General features: G+C 43.4%; 3 protein-coding genes across 4 annotated transcripts; 1 reads left to right on the forward strand and 2 right to left on the reverse strand.

Annotated features, from left to right (window-relative positions):
- Positions 1-1,445: 1,445 nt before the first annotated feature.
- LOC123410831 (ALBINO3-like protein 2, chloroplastic) lies at positions 1,446-9,141 on the reverse strand. The gene is made up of 15 exons (XM_045103769.1): positions 8,677-9,141; positions 8,316-8,422; positions 7,863-7,990; positions 7,566-7,637; positions 6,816-6,917; positions 5,849-5,908; positions 5,046-5,111; positions 4,422-4,469; positions 3,799-3,912; positions 3,455-3,589; positions 3,318-3,373; positions 3,126-3,243; positions 2,964-3,029; positions 2,774-2,883; positions 1,446-1,972 (listed from the first exon to the last, which is right to left on the reverse strand). The coding sequence occupies exons 1-15, from the start codon at positions 9,123-9,125 to the stop codon at positions 1,810-1,812; spliced, it is 1,794 nt and encodes a 597-aa protein (XP_044959704.1). The 5' UTR covers positions 9,126-9,141; the 3' UTR covers positions 1,446-1,809.
- A 198-nt stretch (positions 9,142-9,339) lies between these two features.
- LOC123410832 lies at positions 9,340-11,370 on the forward strand. The gene is made up of 5 exons (XM_045103771.1): positions 9,340-9,482; positions 9,587-9,660; positions 9,750-9,853; positions 9,994-10,062; positions 10,751-11,370. Exons 1-5 carry the CDS (start codon positions 9,409-9,411, stop codon positions 11,012-11,014), a joined length of 585 nt encoding a protein of 194 aa, XP_044959706.1. The 5' UTR covers positions 9,340-9,408; the 3' UTR covers positions 11,015-11,370.
- Positions 11,371-12,377: 1,007 nt separating this feature from the next.
- On the reverse strand, positions 12,378-20,076 carry LOC123410833 (fanconi-associated nuclease 1 homolog). 2 transcript variants are annotated; one of them, XM_045103772.1, is made up of 15 exons: positions 19,960-20,076; positions 19,737-19,878; positions 18,773-19,308; positions 18,589-18,693; positions 16,904-17,165; positions 16,760-16,822; positions 16,498-16,572; positions 16,293-16,411; positions 15,123-15,193; positions 14,950-15,037; positions 14,724-14,864; positions 14,416-14,639; positions 13,715-13,988; positions 13,177-13,410; positions 12,378-12,975 (listed from the first exon to the last, which is right to left on the reverse strand). In XM_045103772.1, the coding sequence occupies exons 1-15, from the start codon at positions 20,059-20,061 to the stop codon at positions 12,526-12,528; spliced, it is 2,886 nt and encodes a 961-aa protein (XP_044959707.1). In that variant the 5' UTR covers positions 20,062-20,076; the 3' UTR covers positions 12,378-12,525. The 2 variants fall into 2 exon arrangements, with proteins under 2 accessions (XP_044959707.1, XP_044959708.1); XM_045103773.1 differs by lacking the exons at positions 19,737-19,878; positions 19,960-20,076 and having other exon boundaries at positions 16,293-16,405; positions 18,773-19,223.
- Positions 20,077-23,269: the final 3,193 nt, after the last annotated feature.

Consider the following 23,269-nt stretch of genomic DNA (forward strand, 5'->3'; position numbering starts at 1 on the left):
GGATTACATCAAGACATATATAGATGACGTGGCGGATTGAGGTTACATGAAGAAGAAGAAAAGGTAATGGTTATTCGTAGCAGGCTGCACGCATGAAGAGTTAGAGCATCTCCAACAGACGCCCAATATTAGCGTCGTGCCCAAAAAATCACAAGTTTAGCGCGTGCGGAGTTAGAAATTACACTCCAACAGACGCTGTATAATAGAGCACGCCGTAAAAAATGTTCAGCGCGCTGGGGAAAACTGAACCGGACGCAGTATATTTCGTGCGCGAGCTCGTGCGCGCTGAACTTTTCATGCGCGCTGCAACTCCTCGCGCTGCCTGTCCTGTCCCGCGCAGCCGCCCAGGACCTCGCCGTCCTCGCCCGGCGCACCAATCCGGCGGCCACCAAGGCCTCGAACCCGTCGGCGCTGTCCAGCCGCCCAGGACCTCGCCGTCCTCGCCCCACGCGGAGCTGGTCGACGGCGGGTCGCGGCGGCGGGGAGGAGCAGTCGCGGCGGCGTGGAGGAGCAGTCGCGGCGGCGGGGAGGAGCAGTCGCGGCGGCGGGGAGGAGCAGTCGTGACGGCGGGGAGGAGTAGGCGCGGCGGCGGGGAGGAGCAGGTCGCGGCGGCGGGGAGGAGCGGTCGCGGCGGCGGGGAGGAGCAGGCCGCGGCGGCGGGGCGGGGAGGAGCAGGTCGCGGTATTTTTGGGCGTCTGCTGGAGTTTGGTACGCGCGTTATATTTTTGAGCGTCTGTTGAAGATGTTCGGTCATCCGGCGCGGTAAAACGCTATTTTGATGTTGTAAAAAAAATTTAGCGCGCGGCTTCGTAGCGTGTCTGTTGGAGATGCTCTTAGAAGGAGCATGCACATGCAGAATTAGTGGGGAAGTATCTTTACATATGAATCTAACTGGTGATGTGGATAAAGTACATATCAAGATAAATAAGATAGTGAGAATAAATATAGGATGCGTCATCTGAAGCTCAAGCTCCTGCCATTTATTTCAGTCTACTCGTAAATGCGAGCAGCAAGCACTACGTCGGAGCACTAGAATATTCCTCCCATGGTAATGCCTCCACTTGATGATTTTTTTTCTCAGTAAGGTCATGATAATCTTCATCTCTACTCTGTAAAAGCACAACACCCAATCGCACAAACACACATCGCGCAATTATTCGACAAACTTTGAAGCCTATACATCCCTTTTCGTCGGCAATATGTTCATGCAAAGGAGTTTGCGGAAGATGGTTAACTGGCTGCCTTGGTCATGTTAAGAAGGATTTACTGAATGAAGGGCTCGTTAAGGATTTCGTATTACTGCACCAGTATCTTGGTAATATGACAATATGAGCATATTGTTCACACAAAAAAAAAATCTGCGGTTCATCTGAGACTGGGACTGGGAGCTACTGGTCTGACATGTCAGCTTGCATTGTGAATCAAAAGCATCCTCTCGACACATATTCAACTCATTTACACAGTGCACTTTTTAGCAGCTGATTCCAAGATCATCTCTGTTACAGATTCATTATAGTTTGTTGCCGCGATTCCAAGACCATCCACGCAAAACTATATAACACCATAATGTCTAGTATCATAATAACACAATCGTTGGCTACATCTGTGCCGCGAATAGTTACCCTACAAAGTTTGAAGCGCCTATATTATCCCAATACTTCCAAGCGATTCAGGGTATATTAGACCATCGCCGCTATCTGATTTCAAACATCTTCTAAATGTACTACAAGGATGAAACTGAACATGCCGAGTAGGAAAACGCAGTTAAACTGCCGAGCAAAACTTGTGAACAGTATATTGTACTGTGTCTTATGGTCCTTTAAGGTCTGGTGGCTCAGTGCTCTGCTGACTTGATTGATCTTCCATTGCTTCCTCACACTCCTTCAAAAATCTCTCAACACCAGGATCATAAGCAATAGCCACTTGCAGGTATTTTGCAGCCTCGGATTTCCGACCTTCATTCAATAGTATACTGCAAACAAATGTCAGTGACTTCAGCTACTATATACTCCCTCCGTCCCATAATGTAAAACATTTTTTGACACTAGTGTAGTGTCAAAAAACGTCTTACATTATGGGAGGGAGGGAGGGAGTAGCAATTAGGTTTCTCTTCCAAAACCAAGGGTAAAAAAATATAATAAGTCAATGTCACATTTACAGGGCGTAAAGATTTCTGCTCCTTTTTGTTTCGGACATACTAGTCCAACTACCAGAGATGGCATTAAGTCACCCCCTCCTGTTCTAATAAGCCATGTGTGGCCTTTTTCTCCACTCATCGTATACGCATGCATAATATGGTGCTTACAGAGTGCATGTGAGAGAGTGACAAGCTGGTTGGAGTGGAAAAAAGATTCAGCCGATGCATACCTCCCATGCAAGGCTAGTCTAGTCTTTTTTTCACCGAATACCTCTCTTTCGACCCACCTTAATCTTTGTGATGGGTAACTAATAGTGGAGTTAAACTAAGCTTCATAAGTTCACTATAAGTAGATAACCTGAATAGTGGACTAACTGCATTACTAAGTCGGCTACATGCAGCTGACACTACAACACAACCTTAGGTATACGAAGTACAAACCAAACACAACATGTGAACTTATGTACGCTCGAACACTCCTGCTGCTTATATAAGACACAAAAAAGTTGCAATACAAAATGGGGAAACTGGCAGGTGTTCCTAGTTCGTTTTGCCGCGATCAATACTCGGAAGAGTGGAGACTACTCTAAGCTGTAAGCTTACATTGATAAAATGATCTGAAAAGGGTTTAGTTACCTTCCTAGAGCAATAAAGCCTTTGAAATAGCACGCTTTGTTCATCATTTGTTCTGGTTCCTTGAGCTGTGTTAGTCTTTGCAGGAGCTTGATTGCCGTCTCCTTATCGCCCTACAATGGGAAGTGATGGAGTGCTTATGCTATTCACTGCTATTTCTAATGGCTTAAAAACAGGTGAACGGATACTCTACCTGACTTTTACGTGAAAGACCTGCACTAAAGTATGCAAGCACAAGAAGAGGATCCTGTTCTTCGATCTACACAACAGAAAGCAGTAAATCTTACTGTGTGTTATATTACATCAAACCATAACTAACAAAGTGGAGTACCAAACATATGAGATTACAAGATACCTTTGGTATAGCATGTTCAAAACACAATGAGGCTTCAGGAAACAACTTATTTGAGAACAAGGTTTGTCCCATTCCAATCAAAGCTACATGTAGATCTGGGTTTTTCTCTATTGCTGTTCTGTAGTGAAAGATTGTTCATCAACTTGTACTGTTTGCAGATGAACCAAAAAGGCAACCAGATACAAACAATACCTGATAAGTGGAACAGCTTGATCTTGGCAGCCAGTTCCCAAATATTGTAATGCTTGCTGTTAGAAAAATACAGATATATGCTTCAGAATTAATGATAAAAATAATATCCCATGACAATAGATTGCAGTCATCCATACTTCAAGAAGCTCCTCAGGTGAACTGGACTCAGCAGATACATTTTCATCCATTATTTTACTATCCTCAAACATAAACTTCGGAGTTGTAGACGATCCCAATTTTGATTGCATGTGAGAATCTCCAAGGGGCCACCGCTGCAAGTTTGATTATAAGAGAATAAACCAAACTGCAGCAGGAAAACAGGTATACACTCAAAAAAAAAGTGCAATAATGTGTTCTACTGACAAGAATCAGGATGCAGAATTATCAAATCAATAGTTAGATTAGCATGACGGCAACTGCACATGATGCATATAATAAGAACAGCAAATGGCTACAACATTAAAACTTCAGATGGTTTTACCTGCATTATCTTCTGACCCTCGTGAAGAGATTTTGGCGATGTATTACCAGCGAGAGCTCCAGTGTCAGGCAATCCCAACATCTTGCACACAGTATCATTTCTGAGGGACAATTGCTGCGTTTTTAACCATTTAAAAATTAGAATGACATACAAAATACGTAGTGTCGACTGCACAATCAAGTTTGTTCAGTAAAACATATGAGAAGCTATCTGGCCATTTTATCGACTATTGGAACAGTAATATAAAAAATCTACAGCATAGCTATGTACACATGCCAAAATCACTGGTACTAGAACATATACTGGACTAACAGCAAGCTGGCAAAAAGTTAAGAGAGAACTGGTGGGCCTTAAGCATTCCTTGCATTACTCTACCAGATCTGTTATGACCCATGTTCTCCCTTTTCAACATAATATGTAAAATTAGTCCATGTCACATAATTATATTTCCAACTCAAGAAAAGAATAACATAAAAGAACTGGTGGGCCTTAAAATGCATTCCTTGCATAAATCAAATATATACATATATGTAAGCATGGAGTTCTTAGAAAAACTAGTGCAGCAATATCCAAAGTTAACAAAGAAATGGCTTCCATTGCAAGAATGAAAAACTTCAGCTGACCTGTGCTACGTGAAATAAACCATTGGTAGTCCAGTAGACCAGGCTCCCCTGCCAATCAAAGAGAATAGGGGTAAATAAAATGCATCACTATCATCTGAACGTGACCTGAATTAAACAAAATTTGCACTAAATAGTAATTCTTCTTTCAGTCTGTTGGATGATGATGCATGATTACGTTTAAGATAATAAAACCACCTTCTATTGAACTCTTAGTACAACGACGTCATTCCTAATATTAGCTTAAAGCTCTGCCCCAAGAACTTTGATTACACAACTCGGGCCGTTAACATTTCAATATGATATGTTTCCCTCCTCCAATTGCAGCATCTTTAAGTTATCCAATGCAACGCAGTTTTCTAGGACAGCACAAACAGGGATAAGTGGAGGCCCTCCGTCCGGATTTAATCGTCGCACAAATGGGTAAAAATGGATGTATCTAGAACTAAAATGCATCTAGATACATCCATTCCTATGACAAGTATTTTCGGACGGAGGGAGTACTTTTCAATAGTGTGACTAAAAAGATCGTAATGTCGGGCAGAAATTTTCCTCAAAATAGGGCAGAAAGATATAACTATCTAATTTGCAGAATTAATATGTCTAAGCAAATTGGAAGGAACTGACCTGAGGGACCACATACGCGATAAGAAACAAAGGAATAGCCATAATATCAAGGTAAATCCTGTAGTACTGCAAGCAAGATAGAAATAGTTTCAAAACATTAGAGTGAAGATACACATAAGGTCATCCCAGAATAATAATCATGGGCATTCAAATGTTGTTGAGCAAGTTCTCTTAAATAAAAAATGAATGTCATATTGCAGATAGTAAGGCCAACACTTGAGCTTTTGCCAAACAAAGTCCATGCCTACGCAAGGTTTTATTCATCTTACCGCAGGACCATAACTTCTAATCCCTCTGATCCATATTAATTGTCGCTGCTTTAGTACAACTTTGTACTAAAGCTATACTAAAGCAGCGACAATTAATATGGATCAGAAGGAGTACTATATTAAACCAGAAAGTCAGCATAGCAGCTCAGCAACAGCAACATTAGCATGCCCATAACAGTGCAACATCTTTTTAAGTGAATAACAGTATACCATTCATCATACAGTTAAAAAATATATACCATTTGTAAGTGGAGGATCAAATATTCAACCTTGTGCAATCTAGTTACACGCAGAAAACATGTGGAGTGTGCTCTTGGTAATGCCGACAAACTAAACCCCACAAGTGCACAAATCCATCCAGTGCTACTTACTGAAACAATTCGAGTTAAAATATGTAGTTTGCCGAGTGAACTGCCAACCATTCATGTTCTTTACACAAGATGTTAGCAACATGCCAATTATGCGGGTAATTTACAGGTAACTTGCGACAACTAGCAAACTGTATCAAATATGCCATTGGTTTGAGAAACATGCCTTTGCTAATAAACCTAAAACTCCAGGGTAATGCTTTGCCTGGCTTTTCTGGAAGGAAATCTGAGGAAGGCAAGAAAACAAAGTCAAAGACAGTTTACTGCAAACTGGCAGCAAATCCTAGCTTCATTGAATATATAAAGTAGTGTTATCATCCAGTTAGCAATGAAAAGAACAGATAACCTTTCAACTCCCATCAGAAGAGATCTCGCATAAAAACTTTCATCAGAAGATATTTTGTGATTAAATCAAGGGAAGTGATATCATCAGGAATCAGAAAAGAAAGATTGCTGCTCTAGTATAAGGTTAATTCACAGATGGACTGATAGCTCGAACTTTGATATCATGGTCCCTCCACCAACAGACAGATGGTCATTAGCAACCAACCAAAAAAAAAAAACTTCTAATCGAGCCGAAACTAGTTAAAGCCCTGATTGCAATATCTTAATTCACACTCGCATGATTAGTTCCAACCTACAACTCCCAGGTATAGCAGTTGGACTTGTAAACCTGAATGTCCAATATTACAAGAGATGCTAACCTCTTTTCAAGAGAAAAATACTAACAGGTGACTCCAGACATTGAATTAATGATCACACAATGCAAGACAACACATAGTCCCTCCGTTTCAAATTGTTGGGCACATTTCGTCTCCCCAATTTAAAATTTTGACTGCAATTTTCCTGTAGAATACTGTTCATATTTCATAAACCCAATATCAAAAAGATTTACTAATCCAATGATATCAATTTGTGTAACTTAACCATAGTTGCCATTCGCCTTTTACAACTGTGTGTTGGCCAGGCAATAACAGGTAAAAAAGGGCAGTCTGGTGCATGTAGCTCCCGCTTGTGCAGGGTCCGGAGAAGGGTCCGACCACTTTGGGTAACTAATTAAAAAACTAAAAAAGGCGGAAATGGCAAGAGAAATCTTACACACAAAAAAAAATCGACACCAAATAGTAGAGTACCTGGACATTTAAATAATGGAGCCCAGCAACTAAGATAGGAAAAACAGGACCTAAAGCACCATGTGGAAACTCGGTCAAGTTATTAAACCACAGAATACCGCCCTGTGTAATTGTCAAGAAATACCAACAGAATATTATATATATAGATAGATTGAAATCAAATTAACTTGTCAAATATGAATATTTATATCACAAAAAAGAACCACTACACGATGGATCTTATTAATGAAGATGCAAGAAATTTTTCTCTCCAGTGTTAAGAAAAATTCATAAAAATTCCTGTATGATCCAAAAAATATCAAATTGCATCACTTATCAGTTATGTGCTTATTGAGTTCAGCTCATCAACTTTCCTTCGTTTAAATGTGAATTACAGACATTATTAGTTAAGTTGGTGTGAATGCCAGACTTTATTCTCATATAATTCACATCCGTTGGATCATGATCGAAATTTAAAAAAATGCTGCTGCATATGAATCATCATCTCTGTAATGGAAATTTAAGCTGCAAAACTACTCAAGTGATTTGTTTCCAATGAAATGAAACGCAAGTCTTTTGCATTTTCTGAAGAAAAAAAACTAATCAAGTGAGCATACTTCATGAATGCCTATACAATATAAAATATGCATTGGAAAAAAAATATGGCTACAACACCAAACCTTCACAGATGAATACTCTTTTAAAGAAGCTTAGGAATATCAGATGGAATGTAATAAAAGATAATTGGGTACAGAGATACCTTGAACATACATTATCTAATCCAGGGTGATTACTGAGGCACATACTCCGGATGCTTGCCATCCACAGTATAAAGCAAGGGAACTGCATATACGACCAAACAGCTGAGTGAAGAGACGATAACAAGAAAGTGCAGAATTAGTTAGTGTTGAATGTTCTTTTAATTGCTTTTGAAACAATGAATAGGGGAGTGGAGAAGATAAGGAACAAGAAACATATAAGGGGCTCTTTGGAAAATGAATCACAATGTTATCTATTCTCAAACAGTGTGAATCATAGAAGATTTTATCACAAGTTCTGTATCATTACCTGAACTGCAAAGTAGGCGAAATTCCAAAGAAAGGAGGGGCAACCAAGCTCTTGCCTTTTCTTCCGGAAAAGAGAGTATTGGTCACGATAACTCCTTCCTGATAGGGGAGGAGGCAATGGAGGGGGCACTTTAAAAGGAGATATATGAGAGTAAAATCAGAAACACATAAACAGAAACAGAAACAGAAAATATAAACAATCCGAACTCAATCAGACAAGAATAGAATAGACTCTGGGAGTCTCAGCTAAAATGAACATTTCAATTTCAAGAATAGAATAGGCTCTAGAAGGGGTATTCCCCACAAATTAAGTTTACCAGTTGGTAAATGCTAGTATATGAATCCGGAGATTTAAGAATAATTTTATGAAAGATAAACACTTAAAAACAGCAGTAGTCTGAATCGGGTATTCTATCGGCACCAGAAAGTAAAGTGAGAAGCTGGCGGAACATACATTTTTGAAAAAGTTGGCCGATTTTAGCGGTCTTCTGAAGTTGTACTATCAGGGTAGGGAGTATGATTAGCCGCATGGCCACAGTGGAGGCGGAGATTGTTAACCACCTGCAATGAAAACCAGCGGTTACATTCGCAGCTAACTAAAGTTGTTCTTAGACATGAAGGATCTGGCAATTTCTGAGCGAAGAGAGCTACTAGCCACAGCACACGCAAGTAGCACGGAGGAGGCATGTAATCGCATGAGAAATGCCTAATCGAACCTACTAATTTCAAATTAATGGCGGCCACGGCAGCAGCAGCAGCAGTAATACTAACAAGAGTAACGGAAATTGACGAGCCTTCCACCGCAGGATGCCTACCATGGCAGACCGGTGAGGTTATGGAACCCGTCGAGGACGCCGACCAGCGAGTCCATAGCGAACCCCGACAGGCCGCCTCCATTGCCACCGGCGGCCACCCCGACGGCAGCATCCGCCGCGCCATCTGCCGCGTCGGCGAGCTCTTTCCCGTAATCGACGGTGCTCGCATCGTTCAAGTAGACGAACTCCTTGTCGGCGCTCCCGCCCTCGTCAGCCGGGGCCTCCTCGGCCGCGGCGGGGGCGGGGGCGGGGGGGCGGGAGTACCAGGAGAAGCACCGCGCGGGCACGGCGAAAGGGGGGGCGGGAGCTGGGAAACGATGCGGAGGGGCAGGAGAGGGCGGCTCGTGAGTGGGGCCCCGGTGCGGCGAGGCGGCAGAGAGGTGGGCGAGGGCGGCGAGCGGCGGCGGGAGGCGGCCGCGGCGGCCGAGGAGGCGGAGCGGGAGCGCCATCGCGGGGGTCTGCGACGTGGCCAAGGGGGTGGGGGGGGGGGCAAAGAGGATCCGAGGCTACAAGCACGGGCACGCGCTCCTCCCCGCCGTCCGATCTCGATCGGGCGGCCCGGATCCGCGACCGCCTGCCCTTTTCGCCGAACGGCCCTCGCGCTTCTCGATATAGCACATACGGGCCTCCGCCTCTCCCCTTCTGCTTTGCTTGCTTCCGGTAACGAACCCTAGCCCACTTACCGCGGCGCGACTCCAGGGCAGCCGATCTCGCGGTCCGGTCGGCGGCGAGATGGTGGTGGTGGGGGGCGGCGGCGGGAATGCGTGGGCCAAGGAGATGACCCTCCGCCGGAGGATGTCCAGCATGTATGCGCGCGCTCCCTCCCTCCCTCCCTCAGGTTCCTCTGAACAAAATCTCCGCTGTCGAAGCTGCTAGGGCTGACTCTCCTTTTCTGTGGATGCCGGCGCAGATTCAACAAGACGCGGGAGCACTTCCCGACGCTGAAAGACTACAACGATTACCTGGAGGAGGTCGAGGATATGAGTGAGTTGCCCGTCCATCCCTCTCCGTATGCTCTTGGTTCTTGGATGCAGCAATTAGCGAGATTCTGATCAGGGCTGCCTCTCTTGAAGCATTCAACCTGATCGAAGGAATTGATGTCGAGGCGATCGAGGCTAGGATTGCCAGGTATCAGCAGGAGAATGCTGAGCAGATATACCTGTCGCGAGCTAAAAGGGTATGCTGCTCGTTTATGTGTGCCTGATGATGCAACAGAGATTCAGTGAACATAATGTGTTTCATGTGTATGTTCTAGAGTCTAAACCACTGATAAAGCTTGTCGCGACCCTGATTGAGAGCTTTTTGGCCGGTGTACAGGCTGAAGATCTTGCTGCGGCGCTTAAAGCGAGCAGAATGGTCCCTGTAAAGGCTGGCCCCAGTGATACGGTTAGTTGATACTCGCACTCTATGATACACTTCATGTGTCCATTCTCATCAGCTTTGTGTAGTTACAAGCATTCATTTATGGAGGACGTTCAGTACTTTTACTCTACACTTACTAGTTGTCAAATATTAGAGCCTAAAAGGTTTGTTTATAAAATGGTATCAGCGTAATGCTAATTTTTGAAGTGCCAACTTTTTAGATCTTACAAGGTAATGCCCATATCAGATATGTGTCAATCAAATACTGTGAAAGTCTAATATCTAGATGAAATACGCTAGCTGGTTTGTGATGGAATGGACAACTTTAGCAAGCTGGATATTCCACTAGCATTTTTTTCAGCTTGCAGTGAATTTGCATTTCGTCTCCAATTTATCATCCTATCTTCATACAAATTTCGCATAGAGGTATTGCAACTTAAGATATGGTTGTTTAATTATCTGATCATCACAGGATACTATCATCTTAACTTTGTGACCTGATTTTCTAGTCGCTAATTATCTTCAGTTATTTTATTTACGCCACATTGAGTACTTGCGTATTTGCCTGAACCATAAGGAACTTAAGTCCTTTTCAGCTTTCCAGTGATTTCTGATCTGTACTACTGAAAGTTGACGCTTTTTTTTTGTTAAAGTGCTTCGTATATTTTTGTTGTGCAAATGTCAATGTTTGGTACTTTTGCAAATTGAACAGGCTGCTGGAAGCTCCCAGGGTATTAGTGGTGGGGCGGGAGTTCAAGGCCAGTATGCGCCTGCCGCGGTTCCTGGTGGGTTGAATCAGCCTCGTCCGACAGGTAATGCCCCGCAGCCAATTGGTGGTCCATCTGATCCTCTACATGGATATGACGAGGAGACCATGCGACTACGCGCGGAGAGAGGAGCTCGGGCAGGTGGTTGGACTGCTGAGTTGGGCAGGCGAAGAGCACTAGAGGAGGCATTTAACAGCATATTCGTATAAAAAGGTTAGATCAGGCGCAGCAGCTGTCCTGGAGGATGCATGGTTAACTTACGACGACCCTTATACCACAGCGCATAGTTGTCCGGCTATAACATGTTGGTTGTGGCCTATATTTTGGACCTCAAGCAGAAGGGATTGAAGTGTCAAATCAGCATCAGGCGGCCCAGTGTTCATCCCCTTTTGCAAGTCGAGAAGTTGCGTATAGATGTACCTATGCTCATGGCAATGACTGATACATGTAGTTGCCAGCCTCCGAGTACATCGAGGTGGCGAAACTTGTCATTGTTCCTCTGTAATGGCATGGTTTTGTTCGTCAAACCTCGGCTTCTTTTGAATATAATATCAGTCTTTATCAGTATCACTTTGTCCTTTGCAGTTTGTACTACCTGATTGTGTTTACCAGGTACCAGCTTGTGTGATCTCTGATATCATCCTTATTTGCCCCCCAAGATAACCAAATTAGGGGCACAGCCTTTCACTCCAACTCTAGTGCGGTTATGACTATATTTATAGTTCTAGTTTCTGCATATCAACCAATGGGCATAGGAACCCTCTTTTCAATAACTGCATTTTAAATACGTTTTAAAATGTCAAAAAAATCAAAAGAAAATTTCATGCATACATCTTCGCAGCATATGTGTACGACACAAAGTTTTATGAAAAAAAATATTTTTTGGGTTTTGCCACCAGAAAAAGACAAATTTCAGTGCTTCTAAATAGCATTCCACGACACATTTTTTTTGTCTTTTTTGCACGAGCCATAGAAAAAGTTGTTTTTTCGTGGAACTTTCGGCACACACATAAAATGTGAAGATGTATGCATGAGACTTTTTTAGAATTTTTTAGCATTTAAAGATGAGTTTTTCAAAGGGGAAATCTTTGTTTTTGCCACTGCAGTTTTTGCCCACTTTGCTTATGCCACTCTAGAATTTGACGTCACAATTACCATTCCGTGGCGAAAACAATAATTCCAGAGTGGCAATTATGATACATTATCAAAAGCTAAGAGTGGCAAAAGTGAAATGGAAATTTATTGTTTTTGCCACGGAATAGCATTTTTGATGTATTGTACAAAGCTAAGAATGGCAAAAGTGAGATGTCAAATTATAGAATGGCATAAACAAAGTGGACAAAATCTAGAGAGGCAAAAACAAAGTTTTCCCTTTCCAAAGTGGGTTCATATGTCCACGGGTTCATCCATGCACTTCGCCATATTTCACCTACTGATACTACATTCAGAACCTGAAGTAGGTTACCAAAACCGGGGACATGAGTTAATTCATGCATTTCTCAGTTCTGAGCTTTTCAAGAACCGGCGATAGTTTTGTTAGAATGACACCGTATAGCCAAATTGTAAGAACGATTTTACGCCGGGCAGCATCAATCATCGGTGCAAATATCAAGAACAATGTTGCTTTTACACGTTATACAGCTTTTGGTCCGTTGCTTGAATACATTGGCAGAAGCGACCAATGCAATGAAATTGCTATTACATCAGGTATAGATGGGAGCTATCTCCGCTTCGAGACTACGCTCACTTTGCAAACTTCCACATCAAAGCCGAAATCCATCAGGACAAAGATCCAAGCACGCTGCTGCTCGGAGAGTTGATCTTTTGGTCCTTTGACCTCCACAAGTTTCGCTTCAGCGCCACCTCGTTCATCCAGGAAGCGCCATAGCAGCAGGTCAGGCATCCCGCTGGACCAGCTCCTGTAATCGAGGGCCAGATGCCGGAGAAGTAGTGCCAAGCGATGCCCGCCAACGCCCGCAACAACAGCTCGGACGTCGGCCATCGAATGCCTGTCCCAGTTGACACCCCTGCAGGACGTTCCTTGATGTAGCTCCCAGGAGCTGATGAGCAACTCTTCAGCCATTCCATCATGTATCCTTTTCAGCTGTGATTCTATAAGGTCCTTTCTTGACTTGTAGAAGTCGTCTGTTTCAAAATCAAGAGGGGCTGTCTGCAAGAGAAGACATAAATCAAGCTGTGCAAAGTCATTGTATGGAAGCCAAGTAAAAGACCATGATTAGAAAAACAGCATTCACCGTTAACTCAGACGTGCAAGCAGTACCAATATCAAAAGTATAGTCGTTGCAACATGCCGACACAACACACATGGTTATGCAACTCAAAGCAAAGAAAAGGTACATAAGTCAAGTACCTGAAATTTAGAATGGAAGACATCGCATACTTCTGAGAATATTACATCCCACATTAGAAGGCCAAAGATTGTCATCCATATGCCACCTTCTGAATGGGTACCTTGCCAGCCACCTCCTTCATCAGCATAATACTGCAAAGCTAATTGCTCTACCCCACAACGGTCACCATCATAGCCATAAAACACATTCTTTGCTCCTATTTCACAATTCAATGGCCTTCCTTCGATGTTCACCTGGTAACGAAAGATGTGTGATGCATCCCAAAGACAGATTATTTAGCATTTTACATGTTACCACCTTCCAGTAGACAGACACACAAAAATACCTTCTCCTGACTGACCAAGACTAGACTCCTACTCTAATTGGGAGTTGGCAGGGTAACCTTCGGGACTAAACCTTTCCAACTAGCCCAGACTCCTAATCTAACTCAACTTCTGTAATTACAATATGCCATAGCTTAGGCTGGTGCAGGCCCAGCCCGCGTGGGTCGTTGCCTATAGGGCTGACCCCACATGACACCATCACAGCGATATTTACCTCCTTTATGTTTCTCTTAAGAGAATCAGCATAACTCGGAACTTTCCAGCGTCGTGGAGGTTTGCCTAAACGCAGAACTCTCTTCTGCAGTGCAATCTTTGACCCAGCACGGATCCATGGATCAATAACTCCTCCTTCAGCTATTGAGAGGCTCTCATTAGGGCGACCCATATGCTCCAAGTCAATAGATAATCTCAGTGTCCAATATCCTCGCCGTCTACCAGAAGCAACTTTACTAAGTAGTATCTTTAGAGTCCTTATTGCATCTGCATACCTGCAAAATAGTCTGCATGATATCTAGTTGCCCCGTAATTAACAAAATTAGGTAATGAGTGAAATGGCACGCTCAGAAGTTCTTTAAAACTATAAATTTCAATAAAGAAAGGAAAGGATCCCTCCTGTGAATGCATTAGTTCAAAACTTTATATTGATCCATAATTTGCATACAAGATGAAACTTTACAGCCTCCCTAGTATATGTGCATGCACAACTAAATATCTTATTTTAGATAGCGTAACTAAATATCTGACAGCTGTAAGAGTAAACTAAAGCACCCAATTATGTGTATAGCAGACCAGAAGACGGGTCAACACAACCCATAAATAGTATAGCCAAGGGTTCCAGTTCAATCAAAATTGAATGAAACAAATAAATTCATGCAAATACTAGTTGAGTTGATCCATAAGTTTATAACAACTTACCTGCGTTCACGTTCGTAAGCAGAGACACCTAATGTAAGTATTTTCGAATAGACCCAGGTAGATGAAAAGCATGAATAGAATGATGGAGGAGAATCAGTTAAATTGCTATCTTCCTCTTTTAACAAAGTGCATAGTCGATTCTCAGACAAATCAGCGCATCTTGACACCAATTCCATGTTATCATTATCAAGAGATTCATCCATGAACTGCGCCAGTCGAATAGCCTATTTGCAACATATAACACATTAAACACAGCTGCAGATTGGCATGCTATGCTTCTGTTTTTAGGAAAGAAATGAAAAGTTCACCTCTTCGTACTCAAGTAAATCATTTCTTTCTTGAAAAATATGATGAGAAACCCTGCATGTGTAGTCTGGGAATTTCACCAGACCAAGATCCACTAATAGAAAGGATGAAAGATCTTGATCACCATTTAGAAAAAATAGCCTCTGCATAATTGCTCTCGATCATCAGATCGTTGGATGGAGTAATACTGTAAGTAGGATAAACAGTTTATGCAAGATTTATATTCACCTGAACACGCCACAGAAGTTCATCGGCCATATTGGAGATTCTTATACAGGTTCCTGTCCATTTAAAAATTCGCTTTGGTAGCACTGTGCTGCATCCAGAATTCCAGAGGTGAATTTGCTTACAGGGCCATAATGTCCAAGAATGACTGAATGAAACAAGGAAAGAGCCTTTACCAGGTTCCATTATTGTACATGGAGAGAAGGGTGCTAAGAAGCTCATGTCGACGGGTGCAGTTTGTGTTATCCTGGGAACAAAATAGAGGAATGTGATATTTTATTTTATTTTTCAATATATAGAAATGCGATGTTTGTATTCTTGCATATTAGAGAAACACTGTGTTAGCAATGCCTCGGGACTTGTGGTGATTGTGACAACTTCTGAATGAAACATAAAATTGAATAGAACACTTGAAAAATGTAACCTTCCGATGGTAATCCATATTATCAGGCTTTTCCTCTACCAATTCGAGCAAGATTACATGTTTCTGAATATCTACTTTTAATTGGTGTACATTATGTGCTGCCACTCATCATACTCAAAAGTTGTGGGCATATTTAAAGGAAAAGGTATAGTTGTATAATCATATCATTTTCTCTGAGCTTTAGTAGGCAAACATTATGGATAAATGACCAATATTCTATTTATTGTCAGATCATATGCCTTACTTATTTGCAGGACATGCTATTGTGTGAGTATATGTGCGTCAGGATGTGTGGATGCGATGTAGATCAACAGCACTACTACCAAGTTCACAGTGATATACTGCCATACTGGTATTATATAAACTAGTAATCGTGTATGTGCAACGCACATTGGTATTAGGTAGGACATTAGTTGCCCACTGATATTTTTTCGAGAAAACGTAAAAGACTCTTTGCGTTTCATTTCATTGAAAAGATGGAAAGTACAATCCTCCTAAGAGGCCGGTGATATTTTTTCGAGAAAACGCAAAAGACTCTTTGCGTTTCATTTCATTGAAAAGATGGAAAGTACAATCCTCCTAAGAGGCTTTGTGTATTAATTATGTGACTAATACTGACATTTATATTAGGTATGGTATTAATTGCATGCTAAACATGTTGGGCCCTCAACATTAGTGCCATGTAGGTCATTGGATTGACATGGTTTGATGGCCTAGATTAGTTGGATCTGCCCCATTGGGTCTTTTTATATTGGTATAGATATAGACGTGCTACTATCAATCCTAAAGTAGTGTATAACTTGCGTAAATAGCAACATGAACAAATGATGATTCTAAACGATTATAAGAAAATGATTGGGTAGGAAAAGACAAACAGCATAATTTTGCATAATAAGGAAGGAGTTGAAGATAAGATTGAAACCTTAGGGAGCTCCTTTAGGATTTCCTTCATTTCAGGAACACTTAGCACATTGAGAATCTCATTCATATCATGTTCAAACGGAACATCAGTGCAAGAAAACATGTCTATGTAACCTGCCACTATTAAAAAAAATGAACTTCCAGTTCAAATAGCTAAAGAATGGCAAAGCACTAGTAACAAAAAATGAGTAGGGCCAGGTTATTACACTTCAACTCCATGGCTGCCTGCTCAACATCTGATATCTCACGATAAGAAATGCTGCTCACCCGAAACCATGGCCCTGCAAGAAATTCAGTAGGTCAAGTGCAATGTTATGTTTGCTTAATAAATGGCTCCCTTCTTCTTAACAAACTAAAAGTAATACATGCACTAAACTTAAGTCATTAGCACTATAGACATAGTGAACATGAATGGAGCCAATTCAACATTTTACCTATCAACAGACATTATGGACAACAGGAGCTGACCTTTTCGAGTGTAAATCTTCACAAAAAGCCTTTGGCCATCATTCGATAACGAATTAAAAGATCCTATTGGGTGTTAAAACATATACTTTGTCATTAAGATTTCTTGATCATAAGATGGAATGGGAAGGAAATAAAATAAACAACCTAAAAATGATGTTTCTGTATCACTGAAAAGGTGTGTATGGTTGGTCATAACATCCAATAGCATCGTATTAAAATTTGTCTGGTATCTTGCACTGCTAGGTTCCTGGAAATTTCCATTTCTAACAACACCAAGAAAATTTTCCCACAAGGATTGTTGATATCTCAGATCTTCATAATTCTGATTGTCATTTTCACATTTCTGACAAGTTAGCTGGATGGGCACATTGTCAAGCTGTTGTTCAGGCAAACCAGCCACAAATCCCTAACAAAATAGGAAAGTAGGCATCAGGAGTTGGATGGTTATCAACTTGTTAAAAAAAATATCTGCCAAAATGCGACCTTTCTATAGCAAACACAATGAAACAATTACTGGCACCAAAATTGATGGCATCAGAAAAGCTGACACAGAAATCACCACCAGATAGTTTTTCCTAGCCTTACTGGTTTAAGGACATTAATCTCGATAAAACAATCAAAGCAAACTTTCAGGCTTATAGAGAGTGCTACTTCTGATTAAACCTGGGCATGGGAAGCCGGACCCGGTGACCCGGGCCGGGCTTTATGTTCGGGCCGGGTTCGGGCTTGAAAAATAGGCCCGGTCTGTAGTTCAGGCCGGACTCGGGCTTGAGAAAATAGCCATTTTACACAGCGGCCCGGCCCGGCCCGGCCCAAAGTTCATCTTTTTAATCCATTCAGGCTGGGCTCGGGCCTGAATATTCGATTTTTTTCCAGGCCGGGCCGGGCTCGGGCTTGGGATTTTCAGTTCAAGCTTTCTAAAGCCCGGCCTGAAACCCGGCCCGGCCCGGGGTATGCCCAGGTTTACTTCTGATTAAGGATCTGTTTACACCAGAGTATACGTGTTATTCTACTTCACTACTTCCACAGCTGGCGTGCGCTTTCAGTAACTTTTAGGCTTAAAGAGAGTGCGAACTTGGATATGAAGTCGGGTCAGTCTTTTCCAGGGATTTAGTTAAGCAATTTACCTCCCGATCCTACAAACCTTTATTCAAACTGAACTTTCTTTACAGGCAGAGTAGGTTTTCATTTGGATTACAAAAGAATTTTAGGTGGGAGCTTGTATATGAACATAGGGACTTTGTTGGAATCCTGATTAAAACAGTGGTGGTGTGCCTACAGTTTGAGAGAAATACCCTAAACTGATTGTCTGAGAAAACTCGTTGACGACTACTGAAAAAACAGCTTAAGTTACAGACACAAGACCACCATGTAAAATCATTAACATGGTGACATAGCTCACAGCTAAAATTTATTCAGAACAGGCCCTAGACCTGTCTTACAAGTTACAACTGCTAGGTATGAAAACATTAAGGTTTATAGCCAATAAGCAGAAAATTAGCTAAAATGTGAGAGCAGAAATATACAGAGAGATCATATATGATGTTACAGGTGTTCTATCCAAGTGCAACATCCAAATTAAACTTGTAGCCTGATTATGCAAAGTTGATTTACTGTGTCCATTTAGCATCAGCTGCATTCACTAAGATAGCATGGAGTAATATTTCTAAGAGTTTTACCACAGATGTTCAAGGCTAGTTTATTCATCACTAATCATTCTGTGTAAAGTTGACGGCACAGTATATTCAACAAGAGGACAGCCTATATAACTCTTGAGGACCTAGCAATTGCATGTCATATTACACTTCTGCAATATAATAAGGAATCACCTGGCATTCAACAAAATGTGTGTCCAGTAGAGGAGCCAAGACCTTAGCCAGCTCTCGAGGCAAATATCCAAGCATCTGCCCGCAATCAGATCCTGCATAAAGCACCTATCCATGGTATTAAGAAAAAATTATGCATGAATGGGATGTCAACAGAAAATAAAATTCATTCATAAAGGATGGAAACCTTGACAGCATCAGGATCCTTGGCATTCTGGGGATCTCTTAAAACAGCAATGCCCATGCCTTCTTGCAGTTCAAAGCTTTCACGGAACCTCCGGCCCACTATGACAGTATCAATAGCTACCGTGGTGCTAGAATCCGCGTCTGGACATGCACCAATACTGACAGAAATTGTTCCTGTAGAAATCAAGCAGGAAGATAACTTCTCATCTGTGTCACCATTTTGAGCACTCTTCATATTTGGCAAGCCAGCATTCGAAGGTGTACATGTATTATGCATCTCGAAAATGCCTGGTGAACCATCCAGGCAACCAGTTAATAAAGCGGCTGCGCTATTCTCGGGACTTCCGGTGTCACTATTCATGGAGCAAAATTCTCTGTCAGTACATACATCTCCATCCGTCAGTCCCTTGTTTTCTGCCTCATCAACATTGTTCACAATGTCTGGAGTAGGCTCAACTGTTGTTTTTTTACTGAATCTGAAATCGAGAAGGCTGCTCTGTGTTAACTTCCGTTTCGCTCCTCTGGAGAGGCATATATCTGCACGGTTCATGTCAAAACAGAAGGGTTCAGAACATGACAGCATTGGTAAGCCTGGCAAATTAAGCTTCCTATGCTTCCCCTTATAACAGGAGCAGAATTGAACAGAACCTGATTATCCTACTGAACCAACCAAGACAGTATACATGGTTAAGCCGGTGACTGACTGTCTGACTGTAAATGACCGTTTAGCAGATGGGAGTGACAGAGTGCGACTCTGCAGAAGCAGGCAAGTACATCAACATGAACTTATCTAACCGGGTCGAGCTGGATGTCTAGGCATTTACTTGGGCTGTGATTGTACAGCAACGATTTAGTCAATGTCAGCGCAAGCAGCATTTTGGAATGCTAACGCGGCTAAGCAAACTTAGAAGGGAAGTGAGCGTTCCACGGATTCAGCGGAGCTGGCGAAGTGTGCGCGTACGGACCGAGGTGGGTGTTGACGCAGTAGTCGGAGCCGGGGATGAACTCGCCGCAGACGGGGCAGGCCACCGGCTCCGCGCCGGCGCCCCCTCCCACCGACGAAGAAGGGCCCGCGGCGGCCGCCTCGCCCGCGCCCGCGTCGTCGGCCTGGAGAAAAACAGAGGAGCGTTGAGCGTCGGATAGATGGCACGGGTAGAGGAGGACCCGGCGAGTGGTCTGGGGTTTGACCTGGTGGGAGGGGGAGAGGAGCGCGGCGGCGAGTGGGGCGGGGAGAGGGGAGCGGCGGCGGCGGCCGATGAGGCGGACCACGCTCTCCCTGCCGGTCAGCATAGCCCCCGCCAGCGCCGTGGGCTGCCGGGACGGGGCCATGGGCGAGGAGGAGGAGGAGGAGAGAGGCGGCGCGCGACGGGGGCGGGAAGGAATGGGAACGGGGCGCCGCGCGGCACGGTGGCGGGCTGGCGGACTCCTCCGATCCGGTTTATTTTTCTTTTCGCGGCTAGTTTGAGTGACGTGGGCGTGGTCGGCAGGGGCCGGACGGCGGGTGGTTGGGCTTGGGTTTGGGTTTGGGTTTGGGTTTGGGTTGGGCCTGGGTTGGTGCGGCGTGCCTGGAGCCTGCGGATTTCTTTCCCTGTTTGTTGCACGACGTACGTTTCTGACCTTTTTGGTTGGGTTGGGGAATGGCGCAAGCCACACGTGCTCGCGCTGGGACTGACCACGTCATGGTCTTAACCGTGCCCTTATAGGCACGGACGTATGCAGGCATGTTTTTTATAACAAGAGTAGGTCGATCGGTTGGTACCCTCGTGTACGGTGTATACGCGACGGACCGGAGTCGTGAAGCTTAAAATTTGACGAAATCGATCGATTGATCATCTCGCCATCGACGGAGACATCATCTTTCCAAACAATAATCACACCACTTATTTTGTGATGGAGGAAGGCACGTATATCCATCAAATCTAAGGTTAAAATGCATCTTTTTTTTCTCTCATCATGTACCTCATGGGCTTTGAAGCATGAATGCTAGTGGTTGGGGCGCATCCGTGATGCAGCTCAGTCGGTGCGAGGTAGGTGACGCTCATTTCAGATTTTCTTTAGCTGTGTTTGACACATGAATGGGCTTAACCATAGTAACAACTACGGAGTAATAAGTTATCTCAAAAGGCCTGACATCAAACTTTGTTAAAATAAAAAAGGAAGATTTTACGGGATCAATTATAGGAAAACAGGAATTTACACGGTCAGTTTTCAAGAAAACAGTGTTGCGGCTCTATGCATGGCCTGAGAAAATAACACGAACATGATTCAAAACAAGACAAGCAGTTTACAACTCTCCACGATACCTCATCAATGATAGCCTCAAACTCCATGTCTGCAAAATTTTGTTATGTCAAAGATCTTGACATTGTGTTCATTCCAAAAAAATCGATTTATTAATACCAAATGAGTTATAGATATCCACCAAATATAACTAAGTTTCAGAAAATAAGAAACTGAAGTGACTATTTTTTATTTGGTCGTCCAGCTCAATAGGAAAAATCAAGATAATGCAAGATTTTGCTCCGAAAGTGTCTTTCTGCTCCCGAGCTCATTTGAGCTCGGGTGAACAATAAAATCAAAAAAAAAATCGAAAAATATTCAAAAATTTTGAATTTTTTTTGGACCAACTTTAACAAAAGTTCTAAGTGCATGCAAAAAATTGGCATGAACTAACATTTCTACAAGGCATGGCAAAATAAACAAAAATGGATGCTCTGAAAATGCGCATTTTCAGAGCATCCATTTTTGTTTATTTTGCCATGCCTTGTAGAAATGTTAGTTCATGCCAAATTTTTGCATGCACTTAGAACTTTTGTCAAAGTTGGTCTCAAAAGAAATTCAGAATTTTTGAATATATTTTGAATTTTTTTCAGATTTTACTGTTCACCCGAGCTCAAATGAGCTCGGGAGCAGATACTCCACGTCCATTTTGCTCACCCTATTGAGATGATGCCACAATAACTACTACAATGATTAATCTGGTCGGGTAAAAAAATATTGTGAGGACTCATTCACCAAATTGCAAATATACAAATCATAGGGACAACTTAGTTCTACAGCTTAATTATGTGTATTGTTATCACTATCGATCATCGGTTCTTTACAAAAGGCATCAGAAAGACAACAAACCTAAGCTCTTCGATGTTTATCAATTACAATGGTTCAAATGATACTTTATGGAACAAATATAGACGCACACAAAAAGAGCCAAACATTTATGTTTGAAGAGCTACCCTCGCATATAATAGACACTTAGATTTAAGTAGCATGAATCATTTATCATTTATTAAGAGTGCTAGTTTTAGGTATTATATATGTGATATCAATTTCAGGATTATGGCGATTTGTGACAGCCCCATGCCGACGTTCCAGAAGATTCCCCTTCTATTCCGTTTTCGTCGTGTGGATATTTTCTTTTGACGCATCATCATCGCATCATGCGCATCATCTGCATTGCATCGGCATCTCCGTTGCCGCCAGTTTTCAAACTTGCATCCGTTAGTAGTTGTCGGGTCACGTCGTTGTCCGTTCTGAGCCCGACCGCACACGCACGTGCCCGCGGCATCGTCCTAACCCTGTTTTTAAAGTGCGTTTAAAACTTTCTCTGATTGGGGTGAGATTTGACGTGCGGTCGCGTCGCGATCGGAGTTCGTCTGGTACCCGAACGGTCGTCCGTAGCGGCACCGTATTCGGTCGTCCGTCAGTGTTTTAAAATACGTTGCCGGGTCGCCCGTTTTCCCTCTCATCTTCGCCTAGCCCCTGTGCACAGTGCGTCGACCCTACGCGCGGCCAGTCCGAAAACCTCCCGAAACCCGAACCGGGCGGTCGTGACCGTTGGATCCGGATCAACCCGTTTTACCGCAAACAGTCATCGGTTTGTCCATTGGACTCCCTAGCCTATTCATTCTCGACCGTCCGATTTATATCAGAGGGTCCAGTCAGCCCTATCCAAACCCACCTAATCATTTAAGCAGGCAAACCCTAGTCCAATCAGTCCCAACTGTTGCCGCCGCACATCACCTGGTCTCTTCCTCGTTTTTTTTCCTCCTCCCCAATCAGACAGCCACGTCCCGAGCGCCCGCAGCAGCCAGATCGAGGAAGCCCTCGATCCCATCGCCTGATCCATCCAGCGCCGCCAGTGGCCTCAATCCACAGGAGCGTCAGCCGCCGCAAGTCCCGCTCGCTGCTTCCCCGCGGTGCCGAGCCCCACGTTGACCGAGGCAGCCTCGCCTCCCCGCGCTTGTGGATCGCGCCGCGCTTGCCTCCTCCCCGTGATCTGGATCAGGGATCCAGATCGGGAGCCCTTCACCGCGCCGCCCGAGGCTGCGCTTGCCTCGCCTCCGCTCGCCAGCTTCTGCGCAGCGCTGCAAGGCCGGCTCAGATCCAGCGCCGCCTCCTGGCTCGTCCCGTGCGGGATCGAACGAGGGAGGACCCCCCCCCCCCCCGCGCGTTGACCAGCGCTCGTGGCACCAGCGCCAGCAACCGTTGCGGCCCAGAC

This window comes from Hordeum vulgare, chromosome 7H, assembly GCF_904849725.1.
Source record: "Hordeum vulgare subsp. vulgare chromosome 7H, MorexV3_pseudomolecules_assembly, whole genome shotgun sequence".
Classification (NCBI taxonomy): Eukaryota; Viridiplantae; Streptophyta; class Magnoliopsida; order Poales; family Poaceae; genus Hordeum; species Hordeum vulgare.

Coding starts and splice junctions, on each gene's coding strand:
- LOC123410831 (XM_045103769.1), bottom strand. CDS start 9,125: ATGGCGCTCCCGCTCCGCCTCCTCGGCCGCCGCGGCCGCCTCCCGCCG. Junction 6,918..7,565: donor ATCACCCTGGATTAGATAAT/GTATGTTCAAGG, acceptor ACAATTACACAG/GGCGGTATTCTGTGGTTTAA. Junction 3,244..3,317: donor CAAGCTGTTCCACTTATCAG/GTATTGTTTGTA, acceptor CTTTCACTACAG/AACAGCAATAGAGAAAAACC.
- LOC123410832 (XM_045103771.1), top strand. CDS start 9,409: ATGGTGGTGGTGGGGGGCGGCGGCGGGAATGCGTGGGCCAAGGAGATG. Junction 9,661..9,749: donor GGAGGAGGTCGAGGATATGA/GTGAGTTGCCCG, acceptor CCTCTCTTGAAG/CATTCAACCTGATCGAAGGA. Junction 9,854..9,993: donor ACCTGTCGCGAGCTAAAAGG/GTATGCTGCTCG, acceptor GCCGGTGTACAG/GCTGAAGATCTTGCTGCGGC.
- LOC123410833 (XM_045103772.1), bottom strand. CDS start 20,061: ATGCTGACCGGCAGGGAGAGCGTGGTCCGCCTCATCGGCCGCCGCCGC. Junction 16,573..16,759: donor GAAGATTTACACTCGAAAAG/GTCAGCTCCTGT, acceptor AATTTCTTGCAG/GGCCATGGTTTCGGGTGAGC. Junction 13,411..13,714: donor TTAAGAGAAACATAAAGGAG/GTAAATATCGCT, acceptor TTTCGTTACCAG/GTGAACATCGAAGGAAGGCC.